This window comes from Etheostoma cragini, chromosome 18 (assembly GCF_013103735.1).
Source record: "Etheostoma cragini isolate CJK2018 chromosome 18, CSU_Ecrag_1.0, whole genome shotgun sequence".
In the NCBI taxonomy this organism is placed as follows: domain Eukaryota; kingdom Metazoa; phylum Chordata; class Actinopteri; order Perciformes; family Percidae; genus Etheostoma; species Etheostoma cragini.
The window spans coordinates 10,319,526-10,335,753 of NC_048424.1; the positions used below are offsets into that span (position 1 = coordinate 10,319,526).

The 16,228-nt window shown below is 38.9% G+C and overlaps 1 protein-coding gene across 1 annotated transcript; it reads left to right on the forward strand.

Annotated features, from left to right (window-relative positions):
• Window positions 1-11,093: 11,093 nt before the first annotated feature.
• Window positions 11,094-12,352, forward strand: fam110c (family with sequence similarity 110 member C). The gene has a single exon (XM_034900730.1). The coding sequence runs from the start codon at window positions 11,297-11,299 to the stop codon at window positions 12,323-12,325; it is 1,029 nt and encodes a 342-aa protein (XP_034756621.1). The 5' UTR covers window positions 11,094-11,296; the 3' UTR covers window positions 12,326-12,352.
• Window positions 12,353-16,228: the final 3,876 nt, after the last annotated feature.

The following is a 16,228-nucleotide window of genomic DNA, read 5'->3' on the forward strand; positions in this document are numbered from 1 at the left end:
TTATACTGCTTACAAATGAATGCATCAGTAATAGTAATACGGAAAAGGTACATTCTGCTAAACTAGTACCTTTTTGATCATTTAATGCAATGCATTTTAATGATAATATTTGTAGACTGTAGTTCATAATTGTTACTTTGACTTATTATCTAGACAGGAAAGGACACCTTTGTGATGATGTGAAACACATGTGAATTGGGCTTCACTGGCTTGTAATACCCATATTTTATTGGTAGATTAGTCAATCCCAGCTGAGTGTTAATAATAAATGTTAGAGTTACAGAGAGCAAAACAACCCTTATCACCTCATAAAAGTTCTCAGATTCCTCCTTGATATAGCCTAAATTAGAGACACAATAAGGCCACAGAGGGATTAACCATTAAGTGACGTAAAATCCATACTGTATTTTGAGTCATGCTTTGCTGAGTCGTGGCATGAAGTATGCAGGTCATGAGAAAATCCTAAAAAATGTACCAGTAGGCAGAGTAAGACATTTATAACAACAGACTAGAGGCAGTTGTAAAACATTCTCTGTTGTTTGGAATGTGAGCTTTTTCCTCACTTCAAGGAAAAATACCAATTGTCAACTAAAAGGGACTCATTGATTTTCTTGTTTGATGTTGATGTAGGTTTAACACACCAGCAGAGTCTGCATTGTCTGGATGGGCATGGCCACCCTCAGCTTCAGCATCTATGGCGGCAACATTTTTAGAGTTAAACACTTAATTGTCTGCATTCTGGAAATGTCTATATTTATGTTCATGCAGCAGGTGACAATTTATTGTAAAACTGTTATAAAATATAATGCAATAAGGCTCTCAGCAGACATTCTGTGTTGTTTTACAATATTTATTCTCCTGCAGATCAACTTATCTCAATTAATCAAATGAGTCAACACACATGCATGATTAACTCTCCCTCCCCTTTTGTGTCTGTCTGCGTTAGAAGAAACCTCTTTAAATGAGCCTGTTTGCGTCAATGATAAATCAATGCATTTTAATGAATTCATAAATACCTTTTAATGAATTCATCAATCAAACCCCTGCCATTTCATAGAAACACACGTATCCGCGATTGCACAAGAAACAGCTAAAGTTCTTGCATTGACTGGTTTAATGAACCACTCAGAACAGTGCGAAGAAATTTTGTTTGTCACAATATCTCACAGAAAACAGCTCTATTACTTCCAACAACAACAACAGAGAGAGGCCAACATAAAAAGAAATGTGTGCACGGTGCAGGATTATGGCTGCAGACGCCACTGCATACAGTTATTTGCCGTAGGCCTTAAAACAGCAGCAGCTTTTTTCAGAGTGCACCAGATCTGGATCTAATTCTGTGTAAAGCTAGGACACCTTTGCCTGTGTCAGGGTACAATGGCGTACTCAAATGCATGTCTCAGGACACGGAGTTAAAAGGTCAGTACGTTTATTGTTCAGAGAACAATTCAGGCAACAGTACAAAATCAGCAGGCAGTAGATTTGGTTGAAGGTACAAAAACAAGAGTCTGGTAACGCTGGAAACAAATACACACTGGGAAAACCGTTGGAAAGTGAGACACATGTGGTACTACAACAATCTGACAAAGGGCAAGCAAAACAAGGGAAGTATATATATATATATATATACATATATATATATATATATATATATATATATATATATATATATATATATATATATATATATATATATATTATATATATATATATACATACTGGGACTGGGGATAACAACTACATACAGGTGACACACATTAGGGCAGGGACAGGTAATCACAACGGTGGGAAAACAGACAAAGACGGGAAGACAAATGACCAGGAATGCAGACAAACAGTGAATATCAAAATAAAACAGAAGGTCCATGACAAACAAACAAAACACAAAACAAGAGCGGGAGCTGGACACGACTGCCTAATGACCTTTTGCCATGCCATATGAAGAGAAAACAACATAATGATAAAATGTTTACCTTTTGATGCAAAGAATGGTTTTAATTTTTTTAATGGGTGTCTTAACTGTTCTTAAGAGAGAATTAACTTGTTTTTGGAAACTGTTTCCACATTGACTGTGAAACCCAGTAAATAGCAGCTTGGCCATAACATCTCATTAGTGCCTACATTCTCAGAACCTTTTATGCTGTTTTCACAACTCTATGTGGTCTAAAATGTGAATGCAGGCTATGTCCTCAAAATTAAACCAACTGAAATCAAATAACATGTTCAAATTCCATGCAGATCTGTTCTCTCTCACAATCAGCCTCCACCTTTACTGTGCACATCTGCAGCACGCTAAAAACATTTGCATGCCCTTTTCTAAACTCTTACAAGAACGGTCCAAACCTCACACAGGCACAAACTTAAAGTCAAAGTTGAAGTTTGAATTACCCTCTCTCTTTTTGTGTTAAGAAACATAAATTGTAATGATAACTGGCAACTGACATTCAAAATATACTTTTCTTGATTAGGTTAAAACTTAGGCTTTGACATTTAGTCAATCACAACCATCCCCTGGTTGTCTTTGTCTGACTTGTACGAATGCAAGTGACAGATGTTCTTCTACAAAACCTATCCATCTACCTATAAACAATTCCATTTGATGTCACTAACTTTATATCCACAGGATTGTTAGCCACTCAGTGTCTGTTGTTATGGCTGGCATTTGTTTTTCATAAACGGTCCTTTGTTTTGTTATTGTAGTAAAATGAAAATACTTTATTCATCATCCAAATCAATCAATGGAAGCAATCTATCTGGGTGCAAAGGTGTTGCTGTATGAACCAAAATGTCATACCTGGACAAAATTAGTGCCTTTTAGCCAGCGCATAGGTTGACTAGTGGCAGTGTCCTGCATGAGGAGCAAAAGAATTGACAATTGGAGCCTAAACTAATGTCTCAATTAGCATAGCCATTGCTGCAACCATAGCTGGCATCCCTGCATGAGGCAGCTTAGGAGACCAGAACCAGAGTTATGAGAGCCATGTTTCTGAACCAAGTCATCCAAGATGAAGTTGTTTTTCCCTTGCACATAGATTAAAGTTGAATAGGCAGATCATAGTCTGGCAAGCCCAAAACTGGTGCAGATGTGAGATTTCATGTTTTCAGTTAATGGAATTGGTTAAGGTGCTGAGTCCAGAGTTGCAGCATGAATGACTCAGCAATAATTGGTCATGCCAAAGAGGGAGCGTGTCTCTGCTTTTGTTTGTGGATAAGGAACTGCAGGCAGCAGCTTTACTCTGTCTGGTAAAGGGGCCGGTGACCATTTCTCGAAATGTAGCCCAAATAGTTCCCTCTTGGCTGACAAAACAGTAGTATGGCAAAGATGCTGTGTGACTTCTTTCATTCAAACATTTCAGATTGAGAATAGAGTCTATTTGCATCCTTCCTTAGAAGCAATATGCTTTCATCAGGTCGACAAGGTCTCTCTTTACCTATGGCATTAATTGTGGAAATAATAATGACATTCAGGATGCAATGGAATGAAAAAGAATGCTGAACACAGGTATGTAAAATTCAGAATTATTATCAGTCAAAATTGTCCAGGTCTGTTAGCTGTAGGGATAGGGAGAACAGTTGTATTACAGAGGTTTGAGATAATACATCTTGTTCTAGAAGATTATAAATAACATTGTTTGAATGTGGCAATACTGCATTTGGTTTCAAAGTGTTCCAGAAATGACTTCCACATCACAGGGTTAAAGATTGTGTGGGTTAAAAAATGGTGTAGTAACGAGTAAAAACAAACGGGCCGACAAAAAAGTGGGCTGACCCAAGAAAGATGCAAGATGCAGCCAAAGCTGCCGCTATTTTAACCTAAGTTTGAACATCACCCAAAGTGAAATTGTGGGCAACAGATCAGATCAAAACTAGCCAACAACAACAATTTTTACTTCAAGGAACTCAAAATACAAACCATGAAAATACAATAAAGCACCAATCAAAGCTTCTCTTAAAAACTAATTGAAAGAATTTAAAATTAACTGCTCATAAAATGAGATTTGATGTCAGCCTGAGCGGGCTTTGATACAGGCTCAACCAACAGTTCAATGGTGAGTTAGACCTGATATTTTTATGCGTTGTAATGATTTAAATGTTAAGGCAAGGAAGGAGGTTGAGCACTGAATGTTGCACTCTATTTCTCTGAGTGTATGTGTGTGTGTATTCTCTGTTGAGCCCCTTCCTCTGCTGTCTTCTGAGCCATTGCAAGAAGCATTTTTCCTTTTTTCCCAAAACACACTGCTTTTATCTAAGGCTTAAAGTCAATGTTTGACCTGTGAACATTTCTCAGTGTGAAATCTTTTGATTTTAAAGATAGTTGCTACACTTGGAAATAGGCAATTCATTAGAGCTCTTACTGGTAATGGATGACATTGTTCCATTTTTATGCCTACATTAGACGTCACCCCTTCTAAAAGCAATGATAGGCTTTTCTTGTAGATCGGCTTTTCTAATTATTTGGAAACACAAAGTGAACACTAAAATCACCGTAGCCAAGGAACTTTTTGTTGTTATTTGATCAAGTCCGCAGCTTTTCTGGATTCACATGATGCAGTTGATGTGTAGCCAATCATGAAATTATCTTGGTCAAAGCAAAGGTTTTGTTTCAGAAAGCTGTGTGTGTGCGTGCGTGCGTGTGCGTGCGTGCGTGCGTGCGTGCGTGCATGCGTGCGTGGGTGCGTGCGTGCGTGCGTGCGTGCGTGTGTGTGTGTGTGTGTGTGTGTGTGTGCGCGGACAACATGCGGTCCTTGAGACACCCATTGTAGAAGAAACTACCACAGAGGCAGCTTTAAGTACTTTGCAGGGCATGTATGCGGGCAGATTTTGCAGTAGCAGCAATTAATATGTTACATGATGCCACTATTTTAATGTAAAACACATTCAGGCTACATAATAAAATCCATTAACATCGCAATGTACACTGGTGAAACAACATTGTGCCTCGTTATGTCCCAACCGACAATAAATTAATTTGTTGAAACATTTGTAGCCTGTGCTGAAGGGATTATCATCTCCAAATATACAACCACCTTTCTCATAGCCTTACTAGGATTAGCCAGAAAAGAGGATAAAACTCAGACAATTACACAAAACGACCAGCAACAAATAAAAGCTATGAGCACTGCAACAATTAGTCAAGTTTTTAGCCTATTAGGTTACGAAATTAAACAACCTGCCATTAACCACAGAACAAAACAGCCCAAAGCAATAACCAATAACCCGGACTGCAGCTGCACCCAACAAACACGTTTGAAAACACTGTTTCACTCAGTACATTCACAGGCAACACAAAATCCTCTTTTGCATTTTTAGTATTTTTTACAGTTTTTGCTGACCTCCAGTGGTTTCCCAAAACCACTCTGCAGCACAACAAATTGGATTAATTAAAATTGATTACAGCAGTGACACAAGCTGTTAACCTAACCTTTGATACGGTCAACCTGTTACCCAACATTCGGAGACACAGAGCAACATTTAGCATTCACTTCAGTCATCTTTCTGTCCGCCTGTCCAATAGTCACCCTCCTTTTAGCTCTGTTAGGGTCTCCACAAACTCACGAAATGTTTGGCTCTTTAACTGTTTCACTGTGTTTAACAGCTAGACACTACGTTCAACTGCCTGCAGCTTTGTGCTTGGCAGGTGGCGTACAGTGGATTTATCAGAGCTTTTTCATTAAAACAATGATGAAGAAGCCAAAACAGTAAAGAAAAAAAGTAACCCACTAAATCTGCTATATCGCTTAAAGGTCTCATGGCATGAAAATTTCACTTTGAGGTTTTTGAGATCCACTAGCCTGCCCATGGTCCTCCAGTGGCTAGAAAAGGCAATAGGTGTAAATCAAGCCCTGGGTATCCTTTGAGAAAATGAAAGCTTAGATAGGCCGATCTGGAATCTTCCCCTTATGACGTCATAAGAGGAAAGGTTACCTACCCTTTCTCTGCTTTACCTGCCCAGAGAATTTGGCCCACCCATGAGAAAGAGAGAGAAATCATGGCTTGCAAACAAGCAAACATGAAGAAGGCAGTCAGGTGGTGGCAAACAAAGAATAACCACAAGAAGCAACAGAGAACAAACTAACAGGAAGAGCGGCGCAAGAAGACAATACCATACACTTCCAGTAAGAAGAAAATATAGACGACAAAATAAAACATTACAGGAAAGTCATAATTGTGCCAAAATCCACCAATGTGTGGTCTTATTTATGTTTAGGTATTTTGTCTGTATAATCAACATGTTTTAACAGTATGTACACAAAATATTCTACCTTGTAGCCAGCAGGGGCACTTTAGCATTTTACTTTGCGCTAGGACGGTCTTCACGGTGAGATGTTGTTAGCAAGGCTAAACAAACCAAAGCAATGTTGCCCTATCACATTATCTATTAGAGGAAAGGTGCTTTGGTGCCTACTGTGAGGGTGCTGGTTGACAAGTAGCTAATGCTAATGCTTGGTCTATAACGTTAGCTAATTCTTGGTGGGTAACAAGTTTCCGTCATTGTTCACACGCCTATTTTTTTTTATTATGATTGTTTTGACCACAGTTAACAACTCTGGTCTAAGCCGCGAACATTAACTGTATAGATAGCCAACTAATTTAATGCTAATTTAGCCAACTAGCTAGCACACCCCTGTCTGTCTGCCTGACTCTCCGGGCGCTGCAAGGCTTCAGGACGAGAGCTGACAACAGTCCCAGGGACACATCCACAGTAGGCCCCCAGCCAGCTAGCAGGAAGCCCAGTTAAGTAATAGAAAGATTATGTAAAAGGAAATTAAAACCTCTGGTGTACCATGAAATAAACACAGTTGTTTTTTCAAATACAGTAAGATGAGCTTGTGATAAATAAACACTGACTAATTAAGTGGGAGGTGACATTATATTCCTGGTAATTAGCACTGCATGCATAATTACCAATTATCAGTTACTTAACATAACAGTCAAACAATAACTGCAATCAAAAGATGCCCGCAGCAATTATTTCTCATAATAAGCAAGTCCTTTTTAATTGAGTCAGCCAGTTTCATTCACGTCTCAAGGATGAATGGCAATTATTGTGAATGACTAAATAAAAACACAATTAGCAGATGATGCAGTGTCACATTAAAGTGTAGAATGTGTTTTTCCAACTAGCGGCAAAAGTTACGAAATAAATAAAGGTGAGAGAGCTCAGGGGAAAAGTGACTAATGGGGACAATGTTAATATTTATTCTGCTCCCCTCCATCCCTTCCAGCGCTGTTCCTCCTGTTTTTTCCCCCCAATCAATCAGAAAGAGATTTCACTAGTCAGTCCGACAACATGCTAAATGATTGCAAACGCTGTCATTGCACTTGGTTTCAACTCTTACATTTCAAAAGAATTATAGTAATATATATTATACTGTAAAACCTTTACTGCTACTTCTCAATCATGGGCTTTACATTTGAGGTTTTAACAGAGGTGAGTAGTAACGAGTTACATTTACTCCGTTACATTTACTTGAGTAAATTTAAAAAAGAAATATAGACATACTTCTAGGAGTAGTTTTAAATTACTTTACTTTTTACTTTTACTTTAGCAGATTTGTGAAGAAGAAACTATACTCTTACTCCGCTACATTAGGCTACAATGAGCTTGTTACTTTTCTTTTTACCTATTTGGTATTCTACATGTCATTGTTTTTATCCCCCCAGCGTATGCCTCATTTCGTTAAAGGCTCTACCACGTGACTGTTTCACCAATCAAACGTGGTTGTGCAGGCGTGTCACAAGACCGCACTCAATCTCAGCAGCGGAGCAATGCAGACTCTTTAACTGTCTATGGGAGGAACACCCCTGGCCTCACATTGAAAGCATGTTTGCCTTAGTAAAAGTGGCAGCAGCTACATTACGTCTGATTGAAAGCTTGTGTTAAAAAAATAAATCAGACGTTACTCAGTACTTAGTTGTAGTAGTTTTTTCACCAAGCACTTTTTTATTCTTACTCAAGTAATTGTCTGGATAACCCCTTTTTCCTTTTACTTGAATCTAATAATTCTTAAGTAATAGTACTTTTACTTAAGTTAACTTTTTGGTTACTCTAACCACCTCTGGGCTTTGAGTGAAATGTCAAATTGATTGACATGAAATTTGGTACACACATGCATGGGTCCCTCAGGGTGAATTGTAGTAACTTTTGGTCATCCCTTTTCATGTACTGCCATTATCGGGCACATTTTATGACCAAATAGTTCACAAAGTTGCAAGCTACAGGCATGTATCGTTCAGAAAAGAAGCTAGATTAATCACTGCATGAGAATTACTTGCTTATTGACACTTTGTGCATCTGTGAACTTGTCTCAAGAAGATCATGAGTAATTTGAAGCTCAGGTCAAGAAAGGATAAAGTACACGTAACACAGCAGAATCCCCAAGTGATCACCACAGTTGGATGGAAACAATCCAGAAAAGTCCAAAATTAAATACAATACTGCAAATAAATACACAAAAAACACTTGTGGTATTATAGTTGTGTACAAACTTTGCAAAACATGAATCCACCTAAACGACTTCAGAGAAATCAATAAAAACAAACTGAATTTTATATTTTGAAAGTTCAGTTTGAAGCAGAGCATAGTGAGTGAGTTGTTACCTCTTTACTTTGCATTCATAAGCTAACAGGGTTTCAACACTGTGTTGCTCTTGAGACGTTTCTAGTCTGACGTTAATATTATAAAAACATGTATTCAAATTTGCGCAAATCCATGCTCATGCTGCTTTTTCTGTCTCTCATTTAAGCCCTGAGTCACACGTACCCATTTCCTGTTAAAGAGACAGTCAGAACATGTTTTTAAGCTCATTAAGGGAGAAAGATGATTAATGGAAATGTCACGATTGACTATTCATTCCGGTCTAGTTGGGTTTTAGGAGCAGCATTGCCTATGTGACCTCTTAAGTTTTTTGCTGTTGAAAACCCTCAGCTGTATGGAGCTAGAACAGTGACAGTAACCTGTGGTATTGAAATTAAAATTTGACATTTAAACAGGAAATGTTGGCACTGAAAAATGTCAATCTACATTTTTTTCTTAATGTCTGTGTCTTTCCAGTGACTTTTTTTTTTTTACGCTGTCATGATTTTTTCAGTGTCACTGGTTTTCAGTTTCAACTTTCTGTCACTATTTTGACCATAGAATTTATATAGCCTATATTAATATTAACAGTTTATGGTTTTGGCCAAGGGAGGAGGGGCCTGAGGGGAGAGACAAAGAGGGCGTGGCTTATGGTTAATTTACATATGCTACATTGTTTCAGAGACACATTTTTTCCAGTACCACAGTCACTGTCACTGTTCTAGCTCCATACTGGGCCTGTAGTAAAGCTGTGGGAAAATGCCAAAATGTAGTAACTGACTCATTCAGCAACATGTGGTGTGTAGAGCTGAGCCGTGCTGAAGGATGTCTCTGTTGCTGCAACCTCTTATTCTGTTGCCAAAGTATTTTATTTTGGTTGATTATCATCAATCATAATATTCCGTTAGACACAAGTTGCATATTTGTTTTTTCAGCTGCTCCTGTTTTCCTCCACAGTCCCACTACGTGATACCACACTTTAGCGAACGTTTAAAATGTTCACATGCAATGAATATATGACATTACGGTATGTCGCCACTATCACCGGTGATTTTAACTTGTGTATTTATTCGGGTTACTTATATGCCAGTCCGGATTGACGACAATTCATCTACCCGATAGTTGCTAGAACATCCATTGCCGCCGGATCTTTCATCGCCGCCAGAGGTTCCACCGGAAGTCCCTCGCCTTGCAAAACTCAACAAACCTCGAGCTAGAAAGCTATTTGCTGAAGATTGCAAGATTTGAAGAAAATTTTAATCATGCAACAAAGCCTGCCTGCTTGGTGCTTTCAGGGAAGTGATTATAAAGATTTACATGTAAGAGCATTCACTATCTAACTGCGACATTTTGGGACTGGTGATTTAAAATACATGCTTTTCTCGCCTAAATGTTTTACCAAAAAAAAAGGTGATACAGTTCCCATATACTTTGGCCCTCTGGGATGTGCATGACGTCATTGGGAAGTTAACACTCTCTATTTTTTGTTCCAAGTGTCATCAGTTGTGTCACTTTCATTAACAGGCATAGTTGGAGCAATTGCATTGTACTATACACGTGGTGGTTTGGTGGTGAAGTGCAGCAAAACTGTCATTCACACAATAGTATGCTACTCCATTCACAAGAAAAATTGGTGCTAGTTTTGGAAAGGTTTTTTTGAGTACTTTTCTTTTGGCCTATTTATCTCATTACCACAAATAGTACTGGTTGCTACATCAAACAAATCCATTACTTGTACTTGAAATGCTGGCAATGTACTGGCAACTTCCACTGTTTGATTTTACTGCTTCCATGGAAGTTCAGACCTCTCCTTGTGGCTCTAGGATGTTTTATGAGTGTTTTAAGCCTGTAATTGTCAACATCCAATTAAAGCTCACAATATAGTTAGTGAAAAAATTGTTTTCATCTATTAAGGTACACTTATTGAGCAAATAGGCCTATAATACCGGTCTCTCTTTCTTCACCTTGAATGTACTTTAGCGAGTGATGGAGAGCAAGCTGTACCCAGCATGCTGTTAGCCGGTGTAACAGTTTATAGAGGTCTCCTCCCAATACACTACATAGTCTGTAGACAACATGTTGCACTACTAATAAATATGTCCCCTAGATCCCAAGAGTTCATACTCAACACCTTACTTCCTTGGGTGCTCAGATGTACAGACAGACTCCTTTCATTTTATTCAGAAGACTACAATCTACATGCCTTAACAATAACAATATCAGTGGGATGCATGGCTGGGCGAAAACATTTATTGCACAACACTTGCACTGTAATAAGCGGCAGTGAGTCAGTGGATGAGTCAGTTTCCCTGGTGAATGAGTAAAAAAAGGTAGCAGAGAGTACTTTTACAGAAACCAGTATTCTAGGTAGGAGATCATGTACAATGTTGTCCTGTATTGAGCAACAAAGATAAAGGCCCACATTTTCCTCTAGAACAAGAGAAAAACAAAACTGAAGTGTCAGCTTTCATTATTCTCACCTGTGATGGTATCAGGTGTACTTTGAACAGGCTGGTTAAAACTAGCCTTGCACAGGGTGGGTGGGGTAATATAATGTGTGTTTGAACAGACAAGGTAAAGTCTCCTGTTGTAATACGTGCTCAGGCAACGAACGGGCTTGAAAGGAATGTTTTACAACAGTGACACTAACACTGGAGAGACCGCATGCTAAAGGATTACCCACTCTTTGGAAATCACTGATTTGAATGTTAAACCACAATGGAGGCAACTAGTGACACCACAAAGATCCTGGGAAAGGGTCCTGAATACCTTCGAAAGCAGATGGAACTGGAGAGTGAGACAAAAGGACGCATGAGTGCTGTGGAGAGGCTCGCTGCAAGCAAACCAAAATATGTCAAAAGCCAACAGGTTGTTAACTCAACTCAGGAGCCAGTGACCAGTCTTGGATCAGCCTCGGTGAGTAGCACTGGGTCTTCTAACCATTGCGGGAATCTTGTCACAGGGAGTAACTCAAGAGAGGCTACATGTGGTGCACAAATCAACAGCTTACCCGGGCAGGTACGTCGGTCCAGCTCCAAAAACCGTCGAGACTCGCTTCTGCTACACAGACAGAAATGTGAGTTACTGAGAGGGTCCGAAAATGAACGGAAACATCCTATAACACGCAAGTTGCTCAGCTCTTTGCATAAAAATGTTTCATTACCTGAGGCAACAGATAAGGAGTGTGAATCTGAGTGCAACAAGGAAAAAATCTCCACACCTGAGGGAACAGCAAAGGAATGCAGCTCACAATCAGAGAGGAGGAAGAATGGAGTAGTTAAGCAACAAAACACAGAATACAATGATCCTGGATCTAAGGTGACAGCGGATGTTGTGAAGCAATCTGCTGGACTCCTAACGGTTCCTGAATTTGAAGGCAGGTCTGGCAAAGGAGTAAGTCGTTCTCACTCCGACATCAGCTCCAGGTACTCTAAGAACTTTGCAGACTTTGATGCTTTTTTCAAATACTGTGGGCTGGGCGGCGAGGTTATTGAATCTTTTGGGAAGGACAACTTCTCTGCACACTCAAATGAAATTGCCATAAACATCCGGAGTGTCAGCATCTCTACATCAGACGACGGCTTCTCCAGGAACAGTGGTGACAGCGACGGAATAATGGAAGACAGGCTACATGAAAAGATACGTCAAGAGACGTCAGTTATTGAGCGCAATGCAAGGATTATCAAATGGCTGTACAGCTGCAGAAATGCTATAGAGACTGGAAAAACTTTAAGAGACCTTGATTGAGATTAAGACAGAGGCTACATGCTTAAGTAAATACAGAAGGTGTCCTCAAATTTTCATCTTAAACTTGTATTTTAAGGTCTATAATGTATGTGCACACTTTAAGACAGTAAATCCGTAAGAATTGGGTACATAAGAACACATTTTTGTTTGCCAGGTTGCTAAACATATCATGGCGTTTTTCTACTGCATGGTATCTACTCGACTAACCTCTACCCGCCTTTTTTGGTCTTCCATCAAGAAAAAAGTCCCTGGTACCGGTTAGCAGGTACTTTTTGTACGCAGGTACTTTACGTCAGTTGAGGTTCCAAGCGAGCTAAGCCAATCCCAAAACGTGACGTGAAAACCTGCAGACTACTGATCGGTCGGAGAGAATTGTCACTAATCACTGCGTCATCACTGCTAGTGATTGGGGGGGTGGGGGCCTCCGAACAAACCCGCTGTGTTTAAATAGTTTAGTCAGTGTTTGAAAAAAAAAAGAAAGAAGGATGGGGCACCGCGGTCGAGTCAAGTCGAACTGAGTCAAGCAGGTACCATTGATGGAAAAACACCATTATACTGGTTTTTTTCTACCTCTATCTGATAACAACCCGGTCTCAAATGTCATTATTCTATTAGTAAATGCTTAATAATTTGCTTAATAAATGTATTTTGTCCAGCTCTGCTGCAAGGTACACTGCCATCATTCACAGACATGTTTCTTTTTAATGGCTTGTAACTAAGCTATGAAACGTAAGTAAATTATAGTGTATTATCCATCTAATAAGCTATTGGTTATGAAACATTTATAAAAGGTGTTAGAAAGTTGCACCAGCATAAAGGCATAGAGCTGATGTGCTGGCATATTAAACACGTCAGGGGGTCCAATCCTCATTATCACAAATGATGTTCCTCAGTACAACCTAAAATTCTATCTCATCTCAGTTTAGGAGGACATTTAGGATTTTTTGTATTACAAAATAACCACTGCATCTCATTAGGACTGGAATTTTGCTGTTACATAACTATCCTAATTCCACTGTATATCATATATACAAGTTTCTTCCCAAAATCAGTTTGAAAAGTCACGCTCTGCTCATACAAGAAACAACGTAACAGAATCATATTTCACTAGATAGGATAAATAAGTAAATACTGACTAGAAAGTTGGAATGACAATAAAGTTTCATTTGATTAAAAAAATATATGAATGGATGAGTGCCGACTAAATAATGGAATTTAGAGTTTGTAATAGTTTGGATTTCTTCAGTTAAGAAAAGATATGATGTCTGAGATAGGATAGGACGTAGCCATGAGCTTTTGACTTATGAAATTTCTGTTAAGATAGGAGAAATAGTTAGGATGTTTTTATGTAATGAGGCCCCAGGGTCTTTAGCATTAAAGTGCCCTCAAATCATAATTTATGTAACCGGCTCCTTAAAACCATAATGTAATCCAATACGTGTATGCACCGTTCCTTTCCAGGTGAAAGGTGTACATTCCATCACACACACACACACACACACACACAAACCAGTTAGAGAGATCTGCTCCTTTCATGTCTAATTGTGGCCAACCTTGTTAACAGTAACAAAACTGCATTGTTAAATTTAACTCCAGCCAGATAAAAAGCTTGTAGGTTTTGGTTATTTTCCAGCCACAGAATCAGTTACTTGCTGAGTTCTGTGTGAGAGGAATGTAACTAATAATCTGATAGGCTTAAATCCAGTGACCGAATGTAACTGCTGTATCTCTTGAACATGTTCTCTCTCTCTTTCTGTCTTTTAAACAACTTCTTATGTTGATCAGAGGCTGTAATATAAGTGGGAAAAAAGCAACGGTCAGACTAGTGGTTTACTGTGTTAAGTGGAATTACCCACTCAGAAACAAACAATATTTATGTGTAGTGTTTGCTAATAGATACTCATTACTCAGCTGCACCCATGTTGCCCCCATGTTGTGCTACAGAGGCCTGGCTGACGGTTTCAAATGAAGACAAGTCATATCATGCCCTTTCCTTTTGTTTACTGCCAGTTACTTCTTAAAATGCAGTTGATAATTTAGTTAGAAAAGGGACACTTAACGCTTCACATGTGGTTGAAAACACAGAAATGTATTGACGGAAAATGTAGACTACTTGCATTGCTAAAGGCTAAATGGCTTCTTTTATTAGAATTTGTGTGATGTAAAAGTTTAAGTATTACTAATCCACCACTTATAACTTGTTTAACTGCTGCTTGTGTAACACTGTTTTATACTGAAGTACTGCAAAAGATTGCTAAAGGAAATAAAGTTGCAATGTTTCTCACAAGTAAACTGTTGCCTAAATGCATGTGTATACGATTGACCGTATAGATATGTTACAATTATTTTTTATTAATAGTATGTAAGGCCCATTGGCCGCTGGGCACAGATATGCCCCACCCTCTTAGGAGCAAGACACAGACTTTGTGATGCTTTTGCCTCTTTTTTGTTGTTTTACGTGTCTTTGTAGTTGTTACACATCTCTCTGGGGTTTTCAATTGAACTCAATTCAATTTTATTCATAGTATCAATTCACAACAAGAGTTATCTTGAGACACTTTACAGATAGAGTAGGTCTAGACCACACTCCATAATTTACAAGGACCCAACAGTTCTAGTTCCCACCAGAGCAAGCAACAGTGCGACAGTGGTAAGGAAAAACTTCCTTCTAGGCAGAAACCTCAAACAGACCCAGGCTCTTGGTAGGTGGTGTCTGACGACCGGTTGGGGTTTAAATGAAAAGTGGCAGTTACAGTCACAAAAAATACTAGTTTGTAGTAGTTCATGGCATAGCAGGGCACTGTGCAGCATTATAAGGCACAGCAGGACGTAGCAGGGCACAACACAGCGTAGCAGGATGTAACATGGCATCGCAGAACTTGTGGCGGGACCATGGCAACAGCTGCAAAAAATGATTTTGGAGCCTCCCTGATCCAAGGAAACATGGAAACATGCTGGGGGAAAAAGGACATAAGGACTCCGGGGAATGACTCCCCAGAGCTAGGTTAGTAACAAGCATTTCTGGGACATGGATGTTTTGTGTCTCTTTGTGCTTTTGTCCATTTTGTAGTTAATTTGTGTCTCTTTGCAGTTGCTTAACATCTCTTTGTAGTTGTTTAATGTTTTCTGTGGTACCCTGGAACTGTAGGCTCCTGGGCCTGTGCCTGGTAGGCCTTTTCTGGAATGAATCAATAATAGTGTAAATACAGTATAGCATACTGCTTGTAGTGGCACTTGTTTCATATTTTGAACATAGGCCTACTGTATGTGGCCTAAAGAGGGCAGTATCTAACAACAACACTGAACCTAATTAGTTTTCAAATCACAGTAACTCTACGATGACTGACCAGTCAAACCTTTGACAGCACTGCAATCACATGCCAAAGGAACAATGAACACACATTAACCAGTCTGGATGGATGCTTGATGTGTAATGCTATTTTTTGTATTTGCAATAGTGTTTTGCAAACAAAGCGTACTATCTAATGGTAGAAGTTATTCAAACCCTGTCCCTCTTGTGACAACTTTCCACCTTAAACAGATGGGTGTGAAAACAGCTTTCTAGTATCAGGCTCTGACTTTAATTATGAGGCCTAACCAGTGAAAGGTCTCAGCTATGTAAAACACAGTATTAAAACAGCTTTGAAATAACAATTGTCAGTACAATGTGTCATTATAGATCATATACCTGGAATACCTGCATCAAGACTTTGGGATTTGCAAATAAAGACTTGTGATTTGACTTAAACTTGCTCAAAATGACTTGTGATTTAAATAAATACTTACTCTGAAATAACTTGAAACTTGACTGTGTTTTACAAAAAATATGGTCAATTAAACAAAATGGTATCCCTAATTCTCATATAAGTTCACACAGCTTGTGGTAAAACAAAAAACATGTAT

Bases quoted from the DNA above. Each gene is read 5' to 3' on its own strand.
- fam110c (XM_034900730.1), top strand. From the start codon at position 11,297: ATGGAGGCAACTAGTGACACCACAAAGATCCTGGGAAAGGGTCCTGAA.